Raw genomic sequence first — 15,536 nt, 5'->3', positions numbered from 1 at the left:
ACATTCAAGGCAACAGGGAGCAGAGCTAGTCATTCACTGATTTGGGCTCCCCTCCTTTCCGCCTCCCCCAGGGCTCCCCCTCCCAGCCATGTGTCCTTACCGGGTATGGCGTTTCCCCCAGGTGGGCGGCGCAGGCTCCTCTTCCGCAAGCGCGTCCCCAGTCCCATCCTGCAGCATTTGCAGCAAGGCATCTGCTTTCCCAAAACCATGGTGCAGTTTTGCTTCTGTGAGCTCCAGGCTGAGTGAGAGGTTCTGGCTCCCAACTTGCAGGGGGATCTGTTCTCTCAGGGACAGCTCAGAATCCTGGCTCTGGTGCTCAGGAGGATGTGGGGGTCTCTGATCCCCACGCTCCCCAGAACTGAGGTCACTTCTGGTCCCTGGCAACTCCGTCATACTTAGCCCCTCCGGAGAACCATCCTGAACTCCGCACCAGTTACTAAATTTGTTATGCACTGGGAGCTCCTTCAGGCTGTGATACTGGGACTCGGGGGTTATGCATCTCTGGGAGCTGGGGCGCAGCAGCCCTTCAGTCAGGCCCAAGGTAGACGCCTGAAGCCCTGTGGTATCTGCCGGCTCAGAAACAGGGCCAGGGCCTGGGCTGCAGTCCTGGTGGCCTCTCCAGGAAGAGGAATGGTCTAGAATGGGCTGTGGCTTCACCGGGGATGCTGAAGTCTCACTCCCACTTTCTGTCCTGCTCTGCCAGCGACCTGGCCCTCCACTGCTCAGTGGGTTACACTCCTGGAAAGCTACATCCTGGAGCTCAAAGCTATCAGCCAGCCCCTGACTCCTGCTTCTCAGTGGTGGTCTGCTTGGGAGCCAGGTGGTGGTCCTGGGCTCAAGCTGCTGAGGGAGCTGATCTAAGAAACGGACTTGGGGTTTCAAGCTCTGCTGTGAGCTGCCTGGGGAGTTTACCTCAAGAAAAGACCTGCCATGGCTCCTCTCCAAGAGGCCTTTGCCCTGGGCACATGGAGCCTCCACTCTGGGGGAGCTGCCTGGCTCACTGATGCTGTGAGAACAACTATCCAGGGGAGGCCTGGGGGCGTTTAGGGGGAGGTCTGGACTGGAGCTAGGCTTCTGGAGACCCTCAGGGGAGTCGGTTGAGCGGTTTGCAAGAGACAAAGAGTCTAGGGGGACCCCAGATCCATGGGTGCTGGCACTAAGTATGAGGATAGGGGAGGAGGCCCTGTCCACCAACAAGGCATTTGAGGGACCCTGCTCCTTCTGGACACTTGGCTCCCCAGCAGGCTCCACAGTCTGTGGGCAGGGCCCAGGGGAGTGAGGGAGGCTGCAGTTGCTGACATCCAGGCAGGGGGGTTCCTCTGGCTGCAAGTCGGGAAGCAGGGGGACATCAGGAGAAGCCCGAGGACTCTCAGAAGGGAGGTTCTGCTCACAGGTGGCTTTATGGGCACTGAAGGGAGTTAAAGGTATAGGGAGACTCTGGGGTCTCCAGTTGGGGCTTTCTTTCTGAAGTACCAGGGGTCCTGATGCTTCCCACACCACTTCTGTCTCTCTCTTCTGAAGTGGCTCTGGCTCCTGTCCCTTTTCTTGAGATGGGGTCAAGAGACCTGAGTTCAGCTGTTGAAGGACTGCACTAACTTTCTGAGGGCTGGCTTCTGGGGCCAGGAGAGACAGAGGTGGGGAGTCAGTCTGGACACTCTCATCCTTGGTGGTCTGCGTGCAGCCATCCATCATACGGGCCGGAGGAGACTCATCTGGGGTCTCTCTCTTCGCGTCCTTCTTTTCAGCGGCACTTGGCTGGGACAGGCTGCCGAGCAGCTCGGAGGACTTGTGCAGGAGCTGGGAGAGGTGGACAGAAAGGTTGTGCATCCTAGTCCAGGAGGCCAGGTCAGAGAACGGCACCACACAGCCTTCTGGCTGAGCAGAGACCTCGCCGCCGCCCCAGCTCAGGGTCTGTGTGCTCTGCTCCAACGTGTGCATCCTGCCCTGACCTGCTGGGTCACCCGCCTCTGAGGGACACAGTAGCACGAGTTCATCCATGGATCCGGTGGCACTTCCTCCAGCCAAGGACTTGCTCTTTAGGCAGCTTGCTTCTCCAGGGGGGCCCAAGAACTGGCCTTTCTTGTCAGCACCCTTAGCAGGGGCCCTGCCTTCAGTGTCTGTCGAGATGTGGGGGTACCCCAAGGCAAACGAGGAGGCCCAAATCTCCCAGGACTCACTTGAGCCTCGAGCGTTTTCAATGCTGCTGTGTGTGCTTGACAGGCTCCGGGCATTGGCATAGGTGCTCAGGTGGGAGTGGGATGAGGAATTCCGCTCCAGGCCTTTGTCCACGCTGGAGCAGCGTACCATGCTCAGTGATGTAGGGCCCTGGGGAGTCTGGCTGTGGGAGACATCAACTGAACTGCTGAAAACATATGGCTTCCAGCCAATGCAGGTGGGCTCCTCTGAACGCCAGTGCAAGACATAAGGATTGGTGTCACTAGAGCCAAAGTACAGCATTTCTTTGTCTGCCTCTGAGAGTCCTTTTTCTGGCTTGGCCTGGTCCCCCAGGTTTTCTGGCTTTCTTTGCTGTACTTGTTCCAACACACTGGACACCCCGCTGGCTATGAAATGGGGGGTCTGGGGGGTCGGCATGCATGAGAGAGTAGATGAAGTAGGGTAGGGAGGGCTGGCAGGCTCTTGGGGCCTGTGATTAGCAGTATGTCTAGCTACCTTAGATGTGGCCTTCTGACGGCAGCCCTCAGCTTTCTGAGATGCTCTGGAATCTGACTTTCCCAGAGAGTGGTCCCCGAGCTGTGGGTCCAACAATCTGTTAGGTTCTGGTGTGTCCTCATGTATGGGGGAGGGTGGCTCCACGCTCAAGTTCAGTTCCTGAAGAGACCGGGAAGAGCTAATCACAGAGAAATGGGACTTTGGGGAGACCTTGGAATGCTGGGAGCCAATGCAGAGTGCAAGCACAGGAAGTGAGGGCCTGCGAGGGGGACGTGGCTGCTCACGGCCAGGGCTCTGGGCAAGCGGGCCTCCACTTGGCCTCTTGGTTACAGGCTTTTCTCTGCCTGCATCTCTAACCTGACCATCTTGCAGGCCACTTTCACAGGGAGGTGGTGGGCCGCCAGTGAACCTGCCCTGGGTACTTCCTGAAGCTTGGTCTCTCTGCTGCTCCTCTTCCTCCCAGAGGCTGTCAGCCAGGGGAGCGGGGATGTGTTTTAGCTTTGCTAGCAACTTGGCTTGGAGCTCTAAGGCACCAGGATCCTTGGACTTGGGAGAAAGTTGTAGCTTTTCTGGAAGGCATCTGATGGCACTTTCTAAACATACTTGCTGTGGTTCCACCGCCAGCTCACTTCCCACACGCCTTGCCTTGGCTTGACACCCCAGAGCGCTAGAGCCACTTACAGAGCTGTCCTGAAATTGCCCTGTTGTCTCAGAGGACAAGCCAGCAGAGAAAGGGGTAGCTTGAAGCTCTATTCCGGCTTTGTTCTTAGCAACTTTTTCCTCAGGATCGCTTACCAACCTTGAGCTTCCATCAGCAACTGAGTGGTTGAAGGAACATGTCTTTACATCAGGAGCAGAAGATGAGCTGTGGCCTGGATCTTGAGAAGAGGGGTCTGGGGTGCTGCTGTCTGGTGGCCCAAATTCCTCATGAATGCCCTTGAACTTAAGGTCACCTACCAGGGACACGTCCAGATCCCTGGCGTAGCTTTCTCCTCTCTCATCTGCTCCACAGGTCCTGGCAGATGCTCTGCAGGGTGGGTGGGGAGGGTGTGGGACAACCTTGGGGGTCCTCTTTCCCAGGTCGCCCTCTCTGTTACACAGTGGAGGGGAGGAACAGGCATGAGAAGTGATGGGTTGAGGACTGCGGAGCCACTGGTGAGGAAGAGTTCTGCCATATTCTTGCCTTCCAGAGGAACTGATGTTCCTGTTGACTTCAGTGCCCCCTGACGAGGTGTCAAAATCCGAGGCTGGCTCTGGGCAGCTGCACAGGCCCTCCTCCTCTCTGACTCCCTTGGGAGCTGGGCTAGTTCTTTGATCTGGCCATGGAACTGGCACAGGAAGTGTGCTGCCAGGTCTGTAGGCTTCTGCCAGCCTGTAACCAATACTCCCTTCCCGCTCCACACACTGTGCTAAGTCTTCCAATTCCAGCCTTCTCAAGGGTCCATGCAAAACAGCACCTTGTTTGGGCCTTGCCTGCCCTTCTAAGCTGGGAGAAGCCTCAAGGCATGGCACATGATCTTGGCTTGACCCTGAAAGACTTGAATTCTGATCACAGGGCACAATTTGACTTTTAAAATATGTTGTTTTACCTCCCTGTGTACCCACCAAGAAATTATCTGAGCTTCCTTCACATGTGTTATCCAGTGTTCTAGGTTCCTGGTGTACGTGGCTGCTCTCCTGACTGGCAGAAGATCTGTCCTCTGTAGTACTCCAAGCACATAATGGGCTTTGTCTAAGTGGAACCACTCCAGCATCATCAGAAGGGACCTGAGAAGACAGAACTATCCCTTCTTTCTTGTGTATTAGCCTCCTGTTCTCCATAGCTGATGAAGAAGGAAAGCTATCAGAATCCAAAGGACCAGTGAAGGAAGGTGACTTGGTTGTTTCTCTGATTTCAGAAGAACTAGAGTGACATACGAACTGTTCACCTGCTCCCAGGAAATGCCTTGGTCCCCCAGGACAATGACTTTTGCCTAGAGCAGGGGCAGTACTGGAGGAAGTCTGTGAGGGAAGCCATGGCTGTGCATTAGCTTCAGTGTGGGGCAGAGGCTGGAAGTTGTCTGTAGAAAGGGCTGTGGCCTGGAGGATTTTTTTCTCTTCAGCTGGCAGATGTCCTGGCTCAGCACAGGAAGATGCTATGTGAAGTCTCTGTGCTTTACCCTGATTCCTGGTTCTATCAGACATTGACGGGGCCATCGGGTGACACTGAAGCCTGCTAGGAGCCCTTGAAGAACACTCAGGTTCTAAGAGAGTCTCATAGGAAGGACGGACCGTGCCCCCAGTCACAAATCCACAAAGCTGCTCCCCCTGGGCCTTTTCCTGTCTGCTCTCCTCCAACATACCTGGGCATGTGGACAGATGACAGGCAGAGGACTCAGAGCTAAGAACCACTGGCAGGAATACAGGTGCCAAGAAAGCATCACTGAAGTCCTGGGGCTCCTTTGCTGCCTTTAGCTTTGCCTCCCTGTCCTCTTCTAAGGGGCAGGTGGTTCTCTTTTCAAATTGTTTTTCCCTATTCGGAGAACTGGTTCTTTGTGTGTGTGCAGCTGTCTCAGCTTCAGCAGCAGGACCCATTCTGGTCCACAAGCCCTTGCTTCTGAGGTCCCCGCCTTGGTCTTGGGTGCTGGTGCTTGTTGACATTCTGCTCTCTGTCCCCAAGGGAGTGCTCTCTGGTGCACTAGATTGACTGTCAGATCCCATGACCTCTAAAACTACAAACCCACACCTAGCAGTGTGTGCCATGGAGACGTGCCCTCTAATGGCTTCCTGAGGGCTATGGTTTCCTGTTTCTCCATTCTGATCTTGATGCCCTGTATCTGTTACAAAGGGGCTTTTAGGGCTTTTCAACATTATGGGATCAACTGAAGAGACGTCCATATTGACAGGGGCATGAAGACAGCTTCTTGGTAACTGTGGAGAATTCAAGGGTAAGGTGCTGCTCAGGTCTTGGTGAGAAGGAGCTGTAGAAGAACTCGTTAGACTAAGCCAAGGGTCATTTTCCTGGCTGGAAGATGTGCCTGTACAATAATGGTTTCTACTAGCAAGTTTCTGAACAGAGAGGACCGTTTTGTTTTCTTCCTTAAGGTGCCACCCGCTCTGTATGCTCATTTGAACTCTCCCTTTAACTTCTGATTCCCCTGGCTTAGAACTAACTATGCATTCAGCAGTGTGGCTTTCCTGGAACCGCTTTGTAGTCTCCAGTTGCTCAAGACTTCCCAAGCCACAGGGCTGCCCTCTGGGACTTGTTGACACTTTCACAAATTCATCGTTTTCATTAGACCTGCTGGGCCAGGGCTGCGATGGCAGAGCTCGAGCTGATGTTTCCATTCCTCTCAGGCTAACACAAGTGTTGGTAGACTCACTGGAATCTGTACATGTCCCTAAATGATCACAGGTGTCTGTGGAGGATGTGTCTAATGCGGCTGGGTGGGTGTGCTCTGTCTGAATATCAATGTCCTGCACACATTCTTGTGACATCATGGGGCTCAGGGTGATTTTATGAACCTGGGGATCGTGTTCAGCGCTACTGCTCACTTCCATTTCTCTGGGGTCACTATCTCTAAAGATATCATTCTCTGTCTGTTTGGAAGAAGATAATTGATCCTTGAAGAATAAATGGCTTTTGGAGCTTTCTGGCATCTGGAGGTCAGCTGTCTCCTGGTCCTTCTGGCCCTGGAATATAAACCTCTCACTGACTTCCAGTGGGTAGGAGGTAGAGAGCGGCTTGCTCTGCTTGGATTCAATTTCCAAGATGCCATTTTCCAGCTGTATCACACTCCTCAGTAATCTAGCCATTTCATCAGCATTATTAGCTCTTTTATTCTGTTCCTTTCCAGGATGTTCTCCTTTGGGGTTTAATGTTCCTTGTAACTTTCCAGAGTCCCTGTGTTCAACAGGGCTTCTTTCCTGAGAGCATGGAGCTAACTGGAATCTTTCATAAGCAGCATCTGTTCCTGAAAGTGTAAACTCTGCTGAGGGGTCTCTGGGATGGAATTTTTTTGCAAGCCTAGTTCCAGTCTTTCCTTTGCTCTTGTGAGTCACACTTTCATCCTGAGCCACTATCTCTGGGCTTATTTCTCTATGATGCACTAATCTGGACTTCAAATTAATAGCAGATTCCTTTAGCACGTCTTTGTCAAGGTCTAAAGTGGTAATTTTCTTGAAATTAGGCCTAGCTGCAGAAGGAAACTTTTTGTTCTCCTCAATGGTCTGGCTCTGTCTAGGGAGTGCATTAGGACCCTGCTCTCCAGTTTCGGAGTCACATACAAAGAGAGGTCTACTATATTCAGAACAGTCTATGGGAAACCTGTAGTGGGACGGGTCAGTGGCATTTTTGCCCTCCTTGTATGCTAGCAGACTCTGTTTATTTAAAATTCCAACTTGATTTTCAAAGTCACATCTATTTGTGCCAGTAGGTGGGAGAAAATGTTTGTTCTGAGCAGCTGAAAAATAAATAGAGGAATTCTGGCTTTCTTCTTTAATATTTTCAGGGCATTTCACAATTTCTCTGCTACCTTCTCTGGTATTCATATCGACTGGCCTCTCTGCTGTGACCTGTTGTGATGAGGCAACTTTGGGATTCTGGTTTTCTAACAGCATTGGAAAAATCTTCTTGAAATATTCATTTTGGTGAACTTGGAAGTCATGGTGAAACCCCCAAGCTTCCCTAGGGGGTGGGGATGGCACTCGTGCTTCTCTGCAAGCCGGAATCTCTAAGGCAGTTTCTGTCAGAGCATCTCGGCTTTTGGTCACATAGAACGTTTCCAAGAGAGGTGGCTGCAGGGAGGCTGAGAATGGATTCTGGGGAGCAGCATGGAGGTACAGCTCTGGACCTGATGTAAAGGGAAAGGAAGCATCTCTGTGTTCTGGAACAACTTCCTTGGAACCTGGCTGGGAGTCTGCTTTCTCTTCCTGCAGGGGATGGTGATTTAACTGCTCTGGTTTATCTGCACTATTCTTCCTGGGAGGACTCCAGTCTTGGGGCCAATAGTCTTTGGTGGCTGTGGTGACATTACTACTGTGACAAGAGGTCTTTAAGAAGAAACTTTCATGAGAGGGAACTGTCGGTCTAGGTATCTTGCTTTCTTGAGAACACTCTTCCAAGTTGTTCTGCTTGACTTCATGTGCTTCTATCATGGTAGCTGCTGTCTTTCTCTCCACTGCAAAGATCTGTGCACTTGCGGTTCCAGAATTCAGTGATTCTATATCAGCTGAGTAACTCGCCTCTTTCTCACTAGTTGTCAAGAAGTCTGAAGTGCCTTCTAGATCAACACTCAAACTGTCCTGTTCTTTCTCTGCCCTCAAACGCCTAATTTTAGAGAAGTGGACATCAAGATTGTTGAAGTCCATACTGCCAGATACCTCCAGAGTATGTCCTCCTTTGTCCGAAGTTTGGGTGAGGGAACTGGATTCTTCGTCAAGGGTGGGGATAGCTGGCCTAGGCTCCTTGACAGCCTCCAAAATGGGATGAGACAGTTCAAGGAGGTACTTCTGCTGAAGGACAGCCCAGTCTTTCTCACAGGCATTGCTTACATGAGAGAATGAGACGGCAGAGTTAGATACTTCAGAGTTGCCTGGCTGGGCCATTCCAGGGCTAACTCTGGCTTGAAAGGTGCCATCAGCTCCTGGCTGAAGGAGACTGTGAGACTGGCAGAGTGACAGTCTGAACACATCAGAAGGAGAATGCACTGTGTATGCATCTCTGACACTGCAGGTCTGCTCAGTACCATCGTGGAGCAGTTTGGAGTTAGAGGAAAGGGCAATTTCTGAGCCTGATGGCTTTGGGTCTCCCATATTCAGGTGGTATTCAGGCCCTCCACAACCAGAGGCCTCAAATTCCTGCTGGTTAGGACTTGGACATAAAGGGTCCACTGTTGCTGGGGGGCTACTGGGGTGAATCCTGGAGTCACAGGAAAACCAGGAGTCCATAGATGCCAGAGGGCTCCCTCTTGAAAGCTGCACCACTTGGAGAGGGCTGGCTTGTTCTGAGGAGCTTGCCTCCACCTCTGACTCAGGCTGCTCAGAGTAAGGCTGGGAGTGGGACTTCAGGTAAAACGAGCCACCTGTGGGCCAGGTGGTAGCTGACCTGGCTCCTATTTGGTGGTTGATGTGACTAAGCTTGCATCTTGTTTCCTGGCCCACCGTGGGCAAACCAAATGTCTGCAGGTGCCAAAACGACTCTGTGGGTCTCTCATCAGATGAACCAAAGAAAGACTCTTCTTGTTGGTCTTCCTCCAGTTCTTCCTCGGCATCCACCAGGCTGTCCAGCGAAAAGCTCCTGTGATCTTGAGACAGTAGTCCAGTGTCTAAGGAGGGGTTGAAGTTCCTCCCAAAAGCCCTCGCTCTGGCTCTGAAGTGGCTCAAGTGGCTGATGAGATAACTGTCCCCGGGGACGGCTTGTGGGCTTTGGGACCCCTTCTCGGCCAGTGAGTCCTCAGATATTTGGCTGTTGTCACTTTCGTGGTTGTCTGGCTCTGGAAGATCCTGTTCTTGCCCCTGCAGATCCTCAGGCTTCGGTGGCTCTGACAGGGTTTTGGCATATACGCAGGAGAGAGAATCCTCTGAGTAACTGCTATCTGTGTCAGATAACTCACCATCTTTTTCTCCTTCATGCTCCACTATGAGAGGAAAATCTGTGAGTGAGGTAATGGTGTCTGAGTCCCCTGCACTGTGTTGTTTCTTCAAAGGGCTGCCATGGGGCAAATGACAGGAGTGGTTAACAATGTCTCTGACCCTAGCTGCCTGCACAATCTGTGGCCTTTTTAACAGTCTGCTTGGAAAAGGTGGTCTAGAGTTTTTGCAGAAGGGCTTGGCTGTCTTTGCACACCTAGCGGCTTCTTTGGAAACACGAGGATGTGAGGAACAGTCAGTTGCCCTAGCAGCCTTACAGGTCCCTGGGTGCCCTTCTTTTTGCCACTCTGTTAATGTATGGTCAGAGTACGAGAGTCTTTTAGCCCTCCTGGTCTGGGGGCAAAGGGTGAGGGTTTCTGAATTGTCCATCGGATTTAGCTTGCTAGTTGACTGACACAGTGATGTTGAGCTCTGGAACAACCCCCGGCGGGGCTGTCTATGCACTCTCTCCATTTCCTGGGTACTGGCAGACTCAGAGATCATGGGAAGGCAGGTGCCTGGGGCTGATGCTCCCTTCCTGTCCAAGGCCCACCTGACTGAACAGAGCTGCCTCTCACCTGAGGAACGGAGGGCATTCTTGCTGAAATGACCTGACCCTGGAGGGTAAGAAACAGACTGGGACAAGTACTCATCTGATAAAGTTTTCTCTGATGTGTGGCAAGCAGGGTCATGCAGAGGAGGCAACCTAGTGGAGGAATCCCGATTCAGGAAAACACTGTGGAGACAAGGAAAACCATTTTAGAAAAGATGTCCTGAAAAAAAATTTATTGAATGTTTCAAACTTAAAATTTTTTTTCTAGTATTTATTTATTCATTCCCTTTTATTGCCCTTGTTGTTTTATTTTTGTAGTTATTATTGTTGTTGTTAATGTCGTCATTGTTGGATAGGACAGAGAGAAATGGAGAGAGGAGGGGAAGACAGAGAGGGGGAGAGAAAGACAGACACCTGCAGACCTGCTTCACCGCTTGTGAAGCGACTCCCCTGCAGGTGGAGAGCTGGGGGCTCAAACCGGGATACTTATGCCGGTCCTTGAGCTTTGTTCCATGTGCGCTTAACCCTCTGTGCTACCGCCCAACTCCCTGTTTCAAACTTTTTAATGCACAGACCACAGGCTGAGTCTTTGATATGTTGACTCTCTGAAAAGTTTAGACCGTAGTCCAGGAGGTGGTGCAGCAGATAAAGCATTGGACTCGCATGCTTGAGGTCCTGAGTTCAATCCCCCGGCAGCACATGTACCAGAGTGATGTCTGGTTCTTTCTCTCTCTCTCTCCTCCTGTTTTTCTCATGAATAAAGAAATAAAATCTTAAAAAAAAAAAAAAAAAGTAAGTAAAAAAAAAAGTTTAGACCAGGGAGAACAGAAGCAACCAGTGGCATAGCTATATACAAATAATGTCAAAGGGCATAAATTATGGTGATGTTGTGTATGATACAGCAAATCCTAACAAAGGGATTTTTCAAAGTGAACCCAATTGCCAAATAATGTGATTATAGCAACAACTATCTATTGCCTTCTTAAGCCCTAAGACAGCAGGAACCTCCCACTTCCTCTATAGAGCCTGTATTTCCCTAGTCCTCCACTATCATGAATTAAGACCTAAAAGCTCTGCCTGGCCAGAGTCCCCCGACCAGAGGATACGAACAGAATATTCACCAAAGAAGAGATCCAAATACACTGAACAGACGCCAGTTTGCTTTCCGAAAGTTCCATCTTAGTTTCTCCGAGCATAGAATCAGTTAAGCAACAGGTTAAGCACAGATGGCTCAAAGCACAAGGACCAGCGTAAGGATCCCGGTTTGAGCCCCTGGCTCCCCATCTACCGGGGAGTCCCTTCACAGGCGGTGAAGCAGGTCTGCAGGTGTCTATCTTTCTCTCCCCCCTCTATCTTCCCCTCCTCTCTCCATTTCTCTCTGTCCTATCCAACAATGATGACATCAATAACATGAAAAAAAAAAAAAAAAGAAGAAGAGATCCAAATAGACAAATGCTCCAAGTCACTGACTATCAGAGAAATGCAAATAAAGACGAGAGAGCACTTCGCCCCTGTGAGAATGTAGAAAAAATAGTAATAACAAATGCTGGAGAGGTTGTGAGGGTAAAGGAACTGTACCCAAGCCCTGTAAAAGCAGCCTGGAGAACTCTCAGAAGGCTAAAAATGACACTGCAATTCACCTCCTGGGGATGTATCCTTAGGAATCAAATACACTTATCAAAAAAAAAAAAAGTAAATACCCGGCTCCCCACCTGCAGGGGAGTCACTTCACAGGCGGTGAAGCAGGTCTGCAGGTGTCTATCTTTCTCTCCTCCTCTCTGTCTTCCCCTCCTCTCTCCATTTCTCTCTGTCCTATCCAACAACAACAACAACAATAACTACAACAATAAAACAACAAGGGCAACAAAAGGGAATAAATAAATAAAATAAATATTTAAAAAAAAGTAAATAAATCTGTGTATGGCTATGTACATAGCAGCACAATTTGTAACAGCCAAACCCTGGAAGCAACCTAGGTATCCAACAACAGATGAATGGCTAGGAAAGTTGTGGTCTACATACTCAATGGAATACTACACAGCTATTAAGAATGAATTCACCTTTTCCACCTTATCTTAGATGGAGCTTGAAGGAATCATGTTAAGTGGAAAAAAAGCCAGGAATAATAAAAATGAATATGGAATGATCTCACTCATGGACGGAAGCTGAGAAGTAACAGACAGGGGAAGCACAAAGCAGAACTCGGACTGGGTTTGGTATATTGCACCAAAGTAAGGGAGGAGTTTTTTCTGGCAGGGAGGGGCTTTCAGGTCCTGGTACATAATGATTGAAAAGGACTAGGCTGGGGTGAGAGTGTTTTTGCAGAAAATTGAAAAATTTTATACATATATCAACAACTGTATTACTGTGAACCACTATCTCCCCCCCCAAAAAATGATATTGTGTCCTTTGGGTGATTATCCTTAGTGAAGCATGTAAAGAAGTAAAGGACAACTACCAAATGATTTCACTCATAGGTAGAATATAGAGAATTCAAACACATGAACATGAAAAAAAAAAAAAAAGTCCACCCATTTCTAAGACCTTGGGCCAATTACGGTGTTTACCACCGGGAGGGTAAGGACACAGAACTTTGGTGGTAGGAGTAAGGTATAAGTATACCCCTATTATTTTATAATTTTATAAATCACTATTACGGCATTAATAAAAATTAAATATAAAGTAAAATAAAAAGTTGAATCAAATCTGAATCTAACCACATCTCTAGGAAAAAACTTGCAGCTAATCAGCAAGATGAAGAGAAGAACGATTTAAAGAATATCATGAGGGGGAGTTGGGCGGTAGCGCAGCGGGTTAAGCACACATGGTGCAAAGCACAAGGACCAATGCAAGGATCTCGGTTCAAGTCCCCAGCTTCCCACCTGCAGGGGAGTTGCTTCACAAGCGGTGAAGCAGGTCTGCAGGTGTCTTATCTCTCCCCCCTCTGTCTTCCCCTCCTTTCTCCATTTCTGTGTCCTATCCAACAAATGACAGAATCAGTAACAATAATAACTACAACAATAAGACAACAATGGCAACAAAAGGGAATAAATAAATAAATAAATATTTTTTAAAAAGAATATCAAGAGGAATCAGACCAAAAGGCCAGTGATATATATAGCTCAGTGGAGAAAATACTTCGACAGGCTCAATTTCAAGCACAAACATCCCTATCACATGCAGTATATAAGTCCTATTTGGATCTTGAAGTTTTTAAGATCTGTTTATTAATGAGAGAGACCTGACTGTGTTACCTTCCTAGGATGCTAGATCTTAATTTGAACAACTGTAATTATATATTTCTGAGGCAACTAAATGTGAATATGCTGTAGGATTTTCGGTTATGTCAGATAGTTGATATTAATTTTGTTAACTGTGATTATAAGAAATAATTTAATTTTGTTTGCCTCTGGGACCTCAAGGCTGCTGCTGGCAGATTTTTTTTCCTTTTAACTTCAGACACAGATACAAGCAGACAGAGAAGAGGACACACCATAACACTCACTGCTCCATTGTTCACTCCATGGGCGTGAACTTAGATCCTCAAGCTCAGGAAAGTGTGCACTCTATGAGTGAGCTATCTTCGAAGCCATACACATGTTTCTATTTATTTCTTTCTTTCTTACAAGGGTATACTAAAGGATGACTTAAATAAGGATGTCTAGGAGTTGCTTTAGAAGTGTTTCAGAAAGGGTGAGGGACATGTATAATAGTTATGTAAAAAGAGGCTCCAAAGTCCCAGGCTCAGGCACCCCCCCACACACACACCCCTACCTTACCACCTCCACAAGCCAGAGCCGAGCAGTGCTTTAGTCAATCTCTCCATCGCTCATTAAAATAAAAAATATATATTTTAAATAATATATTTCAGAAATAAAGTAAGCTGTGATTGATGAATATGGTAAGAACTATGTGTCATTTTGACAATCTTTTGTAGTAAATTTTTTTTTAAGTCTGCAGAACTCTGAAGACCAGAGAGGCTAGTAGACATAACATCAATTAGTCGTGCACATTAATCATACACTTTCATGGGTCAGGCCATCATCAAGGTCTGGAGGAGCTAAGGAGACAGAAGACACTGATTTCCTGTTCTGAGCAGTTTGAGAGATAACATATCTTCATCACAACTAAAAGTAGGACATGAAGGAGTACAGAAACCAGGGAGACCTCACCTTGAACCAGAGTTAGAGAGAGAAGTGTTCCACGAGCACACATTTGGGAGGAAGCACCAAGAGGTTCACTTGAGGCATAGGGCAAATGGAGAGGGAAGGAGTAGTGGAAACAGAGTCTAGCTGTCCTGGTGGTGACAGGACATGCACAAGGAGACTAGGCCGCGGTCTTTATACCTTTAGCATCATATAGTCAAGGTCTAAAGAGCAGATGGAAAATAAGTCTGAGATTTTTAGATGCCACCAATCAAGTAAGTTGCAACTCAGAGTCAGAGAAGATATAGTTTGAGTCTCGGTAGACAGCAACTACAGAGTAAGGAGTAGTCAGAATACAGAAAAGGTGGTGCGAAAGGAATGAACATAGCATCCCATTTCACAGACTGAGGAAACGGAGCCGCTGGGGGAGAAGACAACACTCTCTGGGCAAGAAAGCTGCAAACCCAGCTCCAGTGCTTCCAGGAGAGCCCCACTGGCTATTACCTGCACAGATGTGGCAAGTACTGGCTGCAAAGCCGTAGGAGGCTCAAGGAGCTGTAACTTGTTGAAGTGCTGCTACACTGGGACTCTGGGGCCATGGCCTCAGGGCCAGGGACCTGGACTGGGGGCTCCTGGGAGTAGTCATCCTGGAGCCAGGTCAAGGCCTGGAGCTGCTCCAGTGTCTTCTGAGCTTCCAGCAGTCTCTGTTTGATGATGCTCTCTAGCTGGAAAGAGACCTTTTTTTGCTGAATGTTGCACTCTGTTGCTTGGGGAGCCTGACTCCGTAGGAGCTGCAGTTTCACCCTCTTCTGGCTTTGGACCAGTGGGGATAGCTGAGTCCCTGGTTCTGCCTGAAGCCAAGCATCAGCTGGCCCAGAGACCTCAGCTTCTCTCTCTGCTACATGGTCTTGCTGCTGCTGCTGTTGTAGGCTGGCCTGCTAAGTTTCTTCTCCCAGCAGCCACTGCTGGCCTGGGAAACAAACACACCCTGAGAGAACGTCAGTACTCCCTCTCTGCCCTACTTGCACTCAGACACCCTCAACCAGGACTGGATCTGCATGTGGCAAAATGCTGGCCAGAGTGATGTGGCTGGATGAAGCTGCCCGGTCCACTTCCCACAAGGTGGGGGAATGAAGCCCCCAGGTCTCAGTACAGTTGTGGACACGTGCTCAGGCAGGAGGCAAAGCTAGGACACATATGCGCATGAGAAGATGTGAATCGGAGGTCCATCACTTAGGAAATAAAGAAGGTAGCATCCTTATTCTTGCCTCTGGTCCCTAGAGTAGAGAGAGCCTCTGGTCTCTGAAAGAGAAAGAAGACCAAACACCCAAGATTCCATCACCTCACAAAGAAAACAAAGGAGAGAATACAGAAGGCTGGGGAAGCAGGAGATGAACTTCTGAGAAGGTAAAGTAGGTGCCTACTATCTGTCATTTGCTGGCTAATGCATGCCTGTCCCAACTCCAGGCCTTGCTTGGCTCTAACCTGCTCTACTGAGATCTGCTGCTTCAAATCCACTGCAGGCCACTGTTGCTTCCGAAACTTGGCCCAGTGGAATG

At 49.1% G+C, this 15,536-nt stretch overlaps 1 protein-coding gene across 6 annotated transcripts in view; it reads right to left on the bottom strand.

Annotated features, from left to right (window-relative positions):
* STARD9 (StAR related lipid transfer domain containing 9) overlaps nucleotides 1-15,536 on the bottom strand; it is a 146,629-nt gene that overhangs the window by 12,889 nt on the left and 118,204 nt on the right. For 5 of the 6 annotated variants that reach the window (XR_009545267.1, XM_016192738.2, XM_060174467.1 and 2 more), the window contains one exon: nucleotides 101-10,015. Coding sequence is in view for 5 of the 6 variants with exons in the window: in XM_016192738.2 (XP_016048224.2) it covers nucleotides 101-10,015 (9,915 nt within the window). In the remaining variant the exon portion in view is untranslated. Of the gene's footprint in view, nucleotides 1-100; nucleotides 10,016-14,481; nucleotides 15,398-15,536 lie in introns of those variants that run through there. The other variant, XM_060174470.1, reaches the window with a different exon arrangement.

Source organism: Erinaceus europaeus, chromosome 16 (genome assembly GCF_950295315.1).
Source record: "Erinaceus europaeus chromosome 16, mEriEur2.1, whole genome shotgun sequence".
Taxonomy (NCBI): domain Eukaryota; kingdom Metazoa; phylum Chordata; class Mammalia; order Eulipotyphla; family Erinaceidae; genus Erinaceus; species Erinaceus europaeus.
Note: the sequence above shows the minus strand (reverse complement) of the source record. Positions and strands in the feature narration are given on the sequence as shown.